This window comes from Magnolia sinica, chromosome 10, assembly GCF_029962835.1.
Source record: "Magnolia sinica isolate HGM2019 chromosome 10, MsV1, whole genome shotgun sequence".
Lineage (NCBI taxonomy): Eukaryota > Viridiplantae > Streptophyta > Magnoliopsida > Magnoliales > Magnoliaceae > Magnolia > Magnolia sinica.
The window spans coordinates 71,742,931-71,754,398 of NC_080582.1; the positions used below are offsets into that span (position 1 = coordinate 71,742,931).

General features: G+C 39.4%; 1 protein-coding gene across 2 annotated transcripts in view; it reads right to left on the reverse strand.

Moving 5' to 3' along the window:
- LOC131216960 (transcription factor efuD) overlaps positions 1 to 9,946 on the reverse strand; it is a 50,258-nt gene extending 40,312 nt beyond the window's left edge. Inside the window, exons 1-4 of one of the 2 annotated variants that reach the window (XR_009157140.1) lie at positions 9,754 to 9,946; positions 6,063 to 6,206; positions 5,827 to 5,949; positions 2,368 to 2,488 (exon numbers count right to left, since the gene is read on the reverse strand). Coding sequence is in view for 1 of the 2 variants with exons in the window: in XM_058211606.1 (XP_058067589.1) it covers positions 2,368 to 2,488; positions 5,827 to 5,949; positions 6,063 to 6,085 (267 nt within the window). In the remaining variant the exon portion in view is untranslated. The remainder of the gene's footprint in view (positions 1 to 2,367; positions 2,489 to 5,826; positions 5,950 to 6,062; positions 6,207 to 9,753) is intronic. The other variant, XM_058211606.1, reaches the window with a different exon arrangement.
- Between the last annotated feature and the right edge of the window lie 1,522 nt (positions 9,947 to 11,468).

The following is an 11,468-nucleotide window of genomic DNA, read 5'->3' on the forward strand; positions in this document are numbered from 1 at the left end:
CCAAGCGCTTCACCTCTTCGCTCGAGACAAAGTTGTGAGTTGCACGGCTTGCGTCGGTATTGACCATGGCACGAGTGGGCTTCCCATTGATGTGGATGTGCATGTACATCAACCGGCCTAAGTGGTCTGATATCATTCACCACTTGGCTCTTCAAGGCATTCAACAACTAGAGTACCCTCATCCTTGGCTCCTCACCATCCTCCTTGGCTTAGACTGCGTTCAATGCCTTGCATTATGGGCACTGCCACTCCCTAGCCCGATCATCTCGATCATAAATGAAGCATCCTAAGTTCTTCAACGGGATTTCAACCTTCCACTTGTCTTGTGGCTTCTTTAAGTCCTTCCCATCATTGGACTGCTTGTCTCCCCCACTTTTTCCGATGTTGGAGTTGTTGGCTTGATTGGACTTTGAAGCTTCATCACCTTGCTGCTGAACTCCACGAGCTGCTTAGCCAGTACAATGGCAGACATAAGGTCTTGTAGTACCCCACACCGTTGCAACTCTTGCTTCCCCAAGGGTTGTAGACCATCCAAAAAGAAGTAAAACATGTCTTTCTTTATCATGTCCATGATGTCCAACAAGAACGTCATGAACTACTTCATGTAGTCCTTAATCAACATGTGTCGAAGTCTCTAACAACTCACTTGTCGAGCACTCCACATTCTCAAGAAGGAATTGTAGCTTCAACTCCTTGAGATCCTCCTAGGTAATGATGGTGCAAAGGCCTCTTTTGATGTCACCATGCCTCCTATGCCACCACAAGATCGCATCGTTGGTGAGGTACATGATCATAGTGTGCACCTTACCTTCCTCATCTTCCAACTTGGAAGTTCTAAAATACTGCACCATCTGCCACAAGACGTTCTCCAACTCCTTGGCATCCTTAGCCACGTTGTAGCACTTAGAGTTAAGGATCCTCAGCCTAGCCACCTCCTTCATATTAGGCCCACTGATGGCCATAGCCTTCTCCAAGATGGCGACCTTGGTCATAGCTCTTCAATCTTCCCCATTTCTTCATGAATGTCGACAACCTAAGGTTTAAGTACCTCCACGTACTCACCATGTTTGTCATCAACCTGCTTGAAAACCTCGTAGTGATCTTGTTGGGTCGCCTCGAAGTTCCCCAACCGCTCCTCTCCTTCGACTCACGCAATCTTCCAGTGCACTCATGTCCATGATCACCCATGATTCAGATTTAGTGGACGGATCCCTCTTTTGTGCTTGGACTAATCGTGCCTCATCTCAACATGCTCGGTTACCTCTGATGACCCCGGGACACCCATAGAACTAACTAGCTTCTTATATCAAATGTCACAGACTTGCTAACTCCATAGCTCCAACGCCCACGTGGCACTCATGCAACACTTCAACGCCACTCGTGTAAGCCCTTCTACCGCTTGCACTACTAGGGACTTAGTGAGAATGAAAGAGATTGCTAAAGGAACACGAGAGAGTGAAGAGGAACTTATAATGCACTAGAGAGAACACAGCCTGCAATGCTTGGGTAATTTACAAATGAGGGGGTCTCCCCCTTATATAAGCCTAAGAGAAATCCAAAAGTTCTAATCTAAGGCCAAGATTGTGCCAAGTGGCACTGATCCAACAGCCAAGAAGGCTCTAGATAGGTACTAGAGAATTCTGCATAAATATAGCTCAAGAAACTCCTAGAGATTTCTAGAAGGTTCTAGAAATCTCTACGTGGCCTAGTGGCACTCATCCAACAGCTAAGAAGACTCTATAAAGGTTTGAAAGAACATAAATCTAGCTCAAGGCACTACTAGAGATTCTAGAACCTTCTAAGAATCTCCACACTCTACTACCTTCTAAAATACTCTAAAACTTATGTACAAGTGTCTTAGTGTACAAAGAAAGCCAAAAATTGGCTATTTCATGACAAACCTCTAGGCCCGTGACAAATGGCTGGCTTTTTTGTTGAGATATACTGCTACTTTTTGGTTCTCACTGCAATAGGACAGATGCATCATCAAATCACAGAGAAATCATTGTGAATCAGCCAATAATGTGCTCAAAAACACATTTTTTTAGATACAACTATTTAATTAAACTGAAGAAGCAAAAAGAACAAAAAGAGAAAAGATAAACAGACCAAAAGTACAGCATGCCAAATTTCCCATGATGCTTCATTTGAAGATTCAATAATAAGTTATACCCAGAAGGACTAAGCAGTCGCACCCATGCCCAGCACAACACTTACTCCAAACAGCAAGCATCCAGTAGCAAACCAAATATGGTTTTAACCACTCAATCAAAATATACATCCAACCATCCGATTGAACGATACATTTAAGGAAATGCCAGTCTTGCATGCTGCCATTTCCAGTGAAGTGATTACTAAAGACCTGACCTCTCTCCGATGATCCCTTGTAACTAGCTTTTCTTCTTCAAAAAATCTTAAAGTGCGGCGAAGTTGTTTTGAATGCAGCTTTAAATCTTTTGCCAGATCTTCCTCTCTGACCCATTGACGCCTGATATGTTAAAATCAACAAGCAATGAGTATTTCTTTCTTTTTTCTTTTTTTTTTAAGGAAAACAGAAGAAAGAAAAGAAGCATGGGAAATAAGCAACAATGGTGTGTGCAGAAGTACATTTTGGAAGTAATCTGCATGTGTAAAGGAAGATGCATGAAGAGCGTAAGAAACTCATCATGAACTTCATCTGAGATGGAAATTTGAACATAATAGTCCAACTAAATGGCACCATAACAATTTAGGTTCCTTAGAAGTTACAAGATACAAGTAGAATCCAGACGATCAACATATGAACATGATTACTCGAAACATGCATGCTTTTACTTCGACCATCCTCACAAATAGAGCATTTCTTCTAACTGGAAACTAAATAAATAAAAGTAAGGGGCATCTTAATGCTTCTAGCACAGTAACAAGCATGTAAACCATTCAGATGTGGGTTATCCCCAAAATGGCACCTGAAAAAACACTGTCATGACCAAAAATTACAAAAATCCCAAACAAATGTGCTGAAAATGACTGTTTAATCAATAACCTTTTTAGGTCAAAATGAGCAACATGCCAGCAAACCATTAGATTTCCCTATGGTGCCCATTCGTATTCCAGTCGTGTTTCAGCAGAAACAAAACAAACATTACTAATGGGATGGTACAAATTGAAATATTTTCTCAACATCCATGCTCAAGTCTTGGGGGGGGGGGGGGGTGTATTTCTTGTCTCTCTTCTTCTGTCCCAAGCCGGTAAAAGCTCGAATCAATAAATTGCATAGAGATTTCTTATTGGGGGGAGGGGGTTACTTCTTGTCTCTCTTCTCCTGTCCCAAGCCAGTAAAAGCTCGAATCGATAAATTGCATAGAGATTTCTTATGGCAGGGGGGGATCCTCTTCCGAAAAATTCCCTCTCCTCAACTGGAAGGTGTATTCCCTTTTCTCGGGGGAATAAGACGATTGGATCTGGTCAACGAGGCTTTGCTAGGGAAGTGGACCTGGAGGTTTGCCTCAAAAAGCTCCAGTCTTTGGAGATCTATTATTGCTACTTCTTGCCTCTCTTCTCCTGTCCCAAGCCGGTAAAAGCTTGAATCAATAAATTGCGTAGAGATTTCTTATGGCAGAGGGGATCCTCTTCCGAAAAATTCCCTCTTCTCAACTGGAAGGTGTATTCCCCTTTCTCGGAGGGTGGGGCTGCTATAAGACGATTGGATCTGGTCAATGAGGCTTTGCTAGGGAAGTGGACCTGGAGGTTTGCCTCGGAAAGCTCCAGTCTTTGGAGATCTATTATTGCTGCTAAATATGGTCTTCGTAGTGGGGGGTGGAGCACCAACCCCTCCACTTTACCGTGCTTCTTTCCTTTGGAAAGGTATAGCAAAGATCTCTCCCCAAGCACTCTCTGCTGTCAAATTTATCCTTGCGAAAGGAGATCGTACTCTGTTTTGGGAAGACCCCTGGTACAGGCACGACCCTCTGAAACACTCCTTTCCCTCTTTAGCTTCTTTGAGCATTGATAAGGACATTCTCGTGTCTAATTGTTTCTCGGGGTCTGGGGAAAGTGGAATGTGGATCCCCCCGCTTGGAAGAAATCTGTTAGATGAGGAATTCCTGAAATTTATGTCTCTCCTTTCGCACCTGCAGGGTCTATATCCCTCTGAAGAAAACGATTTCTATCTTGGAACCTGTCAAGCTCGGGTGTTTTCTCGGTCAAATCCTTCTTTAACCAGTTTGCTTCGGTTGGCGCATCAGGTCCCTCCTGCCACACAGGAAGAATCTGGTCTTATGAAGCCCCTCTTAGGGCCTGTTTGTTTTTTCAAAGCAATGGGAAATACACGGTAAATAGTAATTATTACGATTTCACCGTGTTTGAAAATTTATAGGAATTTGTGCCTTTCAAATTGGTTCAAAAGAGATAATTTTAATTTTTGAGCTGCAAGGTAATGCATATGATATATCCATTCCGTCCATCTATTTTATTATAATATTGTGGAGCATGAGAAAAAAAATAAAGCAGATCCAACACTCAAGTGGCCCACGCCAAAAGAAACAGTGGCCACACGAAGTTTTTAACGGTAAGTATTCGATTCCCTTTTTTGTATGACGTGGTCCACTTGAGTATTGGATATGCCTCAATTTTTTACTTATGCTATGAATTCAACTGGAACAATGGATGAACGGTGTGGGTAAGTGAAATACATCACAGTGGGACCCACATATATTTTGTAATATTCTTGGTTTTCATGTCAAAAAGTAAGCAGTCAAATCAGATATGTTGTAAATGTATGGGGAAATAATTGTTACTATTTTACGCGGTATTTACCACTTCACCGGAAAATCAAACACGCCCTTAAGGTGGCTGCTTTTGGGTGGCTTCTTGGGAGAAACTGAATCCTTATTATTGATAATCTCAGAAAAAAAGGTAATCTCAGAAAAAGGGGCATGGTCCTGCCCAATGCTTGCAGCCTTTTCTTCAGCAAGAGGAATCTGTTAACCACCTCTTCCTCCACTGCAGTTTTCTTCGAAAATCTGGTTCCGCGTGATGCAGTTGACTGGGATCTGTTGGGTTATGCTTGAAGACATCGATTCCCTCTTCTTATCGTGGCATGCTGAAGATGGGGGGCTGTTGGGTAGGAAGAAATGGAGGATCTTGTTTCTTTCAGCCCTCTGGTCTATTTTGGCTGGTAAGGAACAATAGCGTAACACGTCCTTGTCAGAGACCAGGGTCTTTAGCAAACTCCTAATGTTGTTTAGGCACTGGGCTCCTTAGGCTTGGGGTTGTTTTCTTTGGGGGTTTTGCCAGCCTTGGGGGCTGGATTTGTATAGTTTTTTCTTTGGCTTTCTTTGATTTTCCTTTTCTTTTCTTTCCTTGTTATGCTCTCTGCTTTTTCTTCTCTATTAATAAAATTTCGTCTTTCAAAAAAAAAAAAATAATAAATTCCATGCTCATTAAATGATACATGGTTGCCACTTGCATGAGTGAAATTATTTGATAATTTGATATCAATTTTAAAAAAAACTATTCCAGATACAGATATGTAAAAAACATAAACACAATTTATTTTCTTCACAAAATAAACAGATTCTCATGGTATTTGGATTCATGTCATAGATTGAAAAAAAAAAAAATTTGTTTTAATCCATTACAGTTAAAAGAAACCTGTAAAACTCTGAGACTATCTATGACATAAATGGAATAAACTCAACCATGTGATCATTCCACCAAAATCACAATGCTAAATGCCATTGGTTTTCAAGCAAAGCTGATTATTTATATAACAGCAATAAAGCATTGAAACAAACAACTAAATATCGAGAGAGGAAATTTAATTATTTTTTAAATGATTAGCACCTTGTAAGAGAATCAAGGATCACCACAGCCATTCCTCTATTATCACTCCTCCCAGTCTTCGGCTGGTTATCACCCTTCATAGGTATGTCATCATAAAACGCCCGTGCTGCAAGCTTCACCAACCTAATTGAAATCCAACATACAAATTCAATCAATCAACCCAAGAATCTGTAAATGAGGAAATCAAAAGGAATATGAGGGGAAAAGAAAGAGAAACTCCAATATTGAGGGAGTACTTGTTGAAGGGCTCTGCACTCATGATGAAAGATACGAATGTTCAGATGTCAAGGCTCGATGTCACAACACTGTAATGATGAGAACCCCAACTTGCATTCTTGGAATGTGTTAGAGCTTTTCCACTAGGTATTTCCGCCAACAGACTGATAATAAATAGAACTCATTAACCTGATGTTAAAACTTAAAAGGGAAATTAAAAGGGAACCACAATCTACACAATTAATAACAGCAACCATTCTTTTCTACTTTTGGTTATTCAGCAATACAAAATTGAACTATTGAATGACTTGGGGGCCTCTATAAGTCAGAGTGGCTGTAGATAGTAATTCCCTTTACAAATAAGGAAACTCTTTCTAAAATAATCACAACCATGAGGGGGCTTCGTGTGTGTGTGTGTGTGTGTATAAAACCTTTCAAATAAGCTTGAAGATATTGAAATTTTTGAAACTCGTCCATCATACAAGAAACCACGACTAATTGTGGTCGGCCACATGAATCCTTTTCCGCCATGGATCCAGATTCACGATGAAAGTTATGGCACAAGTTTGGCACCGGCTGCCAACCTAACACAATCCTCCTTTATCCGGGCTTGGGACTAGCAATGAGAGCGCAAAACTCCCACAGGTGCTATGTAATAGACTATTACATAAGCTGATTAGAATCAAGCTATCTAATAGTCCGTTACATGGATTGCATACAATATATGAGGTTTTTTCTAACAGTAAAATGTATTTCAAAGTAGACTTTAGATGGTTTGGTCATGTGTAATGGAGACCTAGAAGTCTAGAACTGTGTTACTTAGGAGTAAGTTGGTACCTGTTGAAGACTATTAAAAGGGCACAGGGAAGGGCCAAAAGGACGTGGAGATAGTAAGAAAAGATTTGATGACCTATGGTCTAATGGAAGTTATGGACCTAGATGTAGTAGAATGATAGAAAAGGGTTCATGTAGCCGACCCCAATTAGCTAGATAAGGCTTGGATGATGATGGTGATGAAAATATATTTCAAAAGTTCTTCAAAGGAAAGAAAATGACAAAGAAGTAGGCATCTTATGCCCTCTCTCCTAAACTCCTCAAAGAAAAGTAAGAAGGGAAAAACAAAAACAACAACATTTAAAAGGGAAATTCAATTAGGATTGTTGAATGGGCGAGATTCCATGTTGTACCCCAACCACAGGGGGGGCAATAATTTGGAAGGTTTGGATTCACATGCATGCCACGTGCATGCTAGATAATAAGAACATGAGGATGATCCACTATGCCCTAGCAGAGCATGTTGTCCCTAGAAACTGAAATAGAACTCATTAGCCTGATCATGGTTTTAAAAATCATCTGATACAATTCAGCAACTTCTAAGTCATATCGGTTTCAGTCTGAAAAGCAACAATTCACCATTATCCATGCCAATATGGGACCGAAATGTGCCGATACAGACCAAGGTAAAGCAAGGCGTGGCGGTTTTGGATGCCTGGCAAGTCACATGCCAAAGCAGATGCTTAAATCCACAAGCCAGATGAATTAGAAGGGAATTTTTGAAGGAAAACAGCATACACCCATTCTGAGTAATAGCCACACCCATTCTTTTCTACTTATGATTATTCAGCAGTACAAAATTGTACTATTGAACAAATGAAAGTACAGCTACTGATAAGAGTGGTTGACTGGGTATAGATAGTGATACCCATTAAAAATAAGGAAATTCTTTGTAAAATAACCATAATTAGAAGGGACTTAAAAAACATATTTTAACTTTCAAATAAGCTTGAAGATATTGAAATTTTTGAAGCTCATCTATCTTGCAAGAAACTGAATATCAGAACCTTAAAAGTCCCCAAAGAAAACAGAAAAGAAGAAGGAAAAAAACAAAACAAAACAAAACCAACATTCCAAATTCAAAAGGGAAATTCGATTAGGATCGTCCAGTAGGTGTGATTCTAGGCCGTACCTCATCCACAAAAGGGCCCAAAATCTACAACTGTCTGGATTCACTTACGTGCATGCAACATGCATGGTGAATGCATAAATGAGAATGTCCCAGCATGTCTAGGCCCCATCTAATCTAGTAATGGGTTTTATTTTCATTTAGACCAAAAAAAAATTGCAATATCCCAATATCTACATCCGATTTCTATATTAAAATCCCAGGTTTGCCTGAATTTAGATCCACAGGTGAATCGAATTGCAAACTTTCATTTTAAGGTTGCATTCATTCAAGTCCATTTCAGGTGCGGGGTTAGATAATAATAATAATTTGTGATTTTGCAATTACTAGTTTACTACACTCAATAGAATTTTCAGAAATCACGATCTAAGGGGCTTTTGTGTTGTATGGGAAAGAAAGAGTGCTTTCACATCCAGTCATCCAGACAAGCATTCATCTCATGATTCTGCTGAGAGGGGAATCCCAAAAATCAAAAATTTTCTTTCTCGTGGCATCAGCCAAATGCAGCCTCATCTATAAGAAATGGAAGAAAAAAAATGATAATATTTTGATGCAAGCCCATGGCCCACCTAGCACTCTCTAAATGAATCTTTAATGGGGATTCCCTCAACTGAGAGATTTTTTTCAAATCAATCTAATCTACCTAAGATGGTAAAAGCCTAATAATTGTAAAAGGAAATCTAGGAGATAATCCTCAAAATCTCCAATCATATCTACAATCACATCTTTAAATCAACCCCATATTGTCCACCACATCCCCCCATATCTACCCACAAACAGTAAATTGTAGCTCTTAATATTTAGGCCCAAACTCTATAAATAAACAGTCCAAAATCAGCATATGTTGGACCCTATGTTGGGCTAACGCTTCATACTAGTAGAGTCTCGGATCCAATATCATTCATAATAGGTCTTGTTCTTCCATTTCACCAAGCATTGTTTGTATCAGCCCTGTCAAGTGTCAATAGTCACCATTTTCAACAGTTGTTCAAATTCTTTCTTCTTTTTTTACTTTCTCTTTCTTCTCTTGAACTTCTTTATGCTGGACCATTCAATTGGCAGGAGTTCGGCTTGTTTGGCTAGACTCATTAGATAGTGTGCAAGATTCGGCATATTCAAATCTAGTGCCAAGTCAATATGATGTCGAATGTTCCTCACAAGAGAAAGTCCAATTGGAAGCTCTTCGGGCACCAAGTCTTGGTATTCACGAAAAAGCAATGTGGGAGGCAGAACATCTATTTTGTTTTACTTCTTCTTTAGTAACCAAGACAAAAATGATGCCGATCACCTTACTTTCTTCTTCAAACTTTTATGCATTAAAGGATTTATGGCCTTCCTCTTTATCAAATTTGGACTTTAGAAGAGGTTTCATTGGGTGCAAAGTGATATTAACACCATCCTTGATAAAGGAATAAGTGTTAGCCTGAGTCCACTGCAATAGAATAAAATACGGTGGCATACACTACGGATTCAAAAAAGAATATGTCAATGAAAAGTCATTCGATCGACATACTGTAGTGGAAGAAAACTCCAGAAAACCCAACTCATCCAAAAAATAAAAAGAAAAAGAAAAACAACAAAAGAAATTTCCAAAAATTGAAAAAACAAAAGAAAATATGACAAGCAAGACCCAAAAAAATCGGAAAATGAAAATGGAAGAAAATAGAAGAAGCTTTCTAATAACATAACAAAAAATCTTTAAAAAAAAAAAAATACCACTAAATTTAAAAATATATATATATACTGACAGTTGGATCTCTCTGTGTTCGATGTCGCCGGAAAATGAGAATAATTCTCTGATCTCCCGCCTGCTAGATCTAAAACATGCCCAACATAGCGAGAGAGGGTTGGGATTTGTGAGAGATGGAGAGGGAGAGGGAAAGGGAGACAGCGAGAGAAGGAGAGGGAGCGCGCAAGAGAGAGAGAGAGAGGGAACGCAATCAGCGAGAGAGGGAGAGGGAGCGCGCAAGAGAGAGAGAGAGGGAACGCAATCAGCGATAGAGGGAGAGGGAGCGCGCAAGAGAGAGAGAGAGAGAGAGAGACACAGGTTTTAGGGCTTGGCAATGACGCACGGTCCAGGGGCTCCGTCGGCGTTGTTATAGGCGTGGCTAGAGATGGACGGTCCTGTTAGCAGAAGCGTGGGGCTCACCGTGATGGTTGTGGTTCATCCACGCCGTCCATTAATTTTTAATACTAGATTTAGAGTATGATCCCATGATATATTGACATGGAAGGCCCAAGTTGACCACACCATTCCCGAGATTATTTCAACGACAGGAACTTAATCTCTATTATTTCCTACGGTGTGGTCCCCTTGAGGCTTCAATGTGCATCTTTTTTAAAGAAAAGCGCTAAAATGAGCTTTCAAAATTAATGGACAGCTTAGATAAAACACATGCATTATTCTTGATTTCACGTAGACCTTCACGGGACCGTCATTCATTAGTTCGGTCCTGGTGGGTAATTTTTAGCTACGGATTTAATCCGTAGAAATAGATCAACGGTTTATATTTAAAGCGAATAAGCCTGATAGTCCGTAGCCTTACTCATCTTTTAAGGAGCTTAACTAAGAAAACCGACGAAACTTTCTCCGATCTTCTGAACGATACCTCTCTCGGACAGGGGGTGTTGTTTATATAAGATAGGAAATCGTCGACTAATGGATGGCCGATGAATAATTGGCTATTTTTTTCATACAAAATCTATTAAAAAATCTCCAAGTGAAGATTTGCAGCGCCAAGGTCTCCATAGTGTGGTGTATGCAGTAGGGAATTTAATGAATTAGTTTTGACTTTTAAATTTTAAGTTGTAGTTAAATTATGGCTTAATGGAATTGACGTGGATTAGTTTAAATAATATCAAATAATCTATGCTCAGATTTTAATTCACGCACTAGAACTTAGGATTTGTGTCACTGTACTTGGGTGTTGAATTTCAGGACATACAGTTCATTAGTAACTATGTTTTGGTATTTGGAAAATCATATGCTTTTTTGGATGCACGTTACTTTTTGTACGTTCAATTACATTCTTTTATAAATGTTGACACAAAATGAATCTTCTTCAGCCTGTGGGAGGACAAATAAATGAAACATAGCAATAGATAACATAATGATTAAGGTATTATTATAATATATCAACTAATGATATCGTTGTGATAACGGAACATTTAAATCAACAACATATAATGCAATAATTAGTTCGATCCATGACAAACTGTACATCAAGCTAACTAACAAATGCTGTAAAAGTTGGTTTGGATGGAATGACAACCACCATGCATTATCGAGGAACCAAGGGTATTGCATACCTATATCGAGGCATATTCTTGAAATTAATTTAACATGGTTTTTTAATAAGTATAGTCTGTAAATGTAAAATATATAGTAATTTTTTTATTTTAATGTTCACATAAATACGGTGAAATGATGGACTTTCAATACAGCCCGTTTCCTTATCATGAC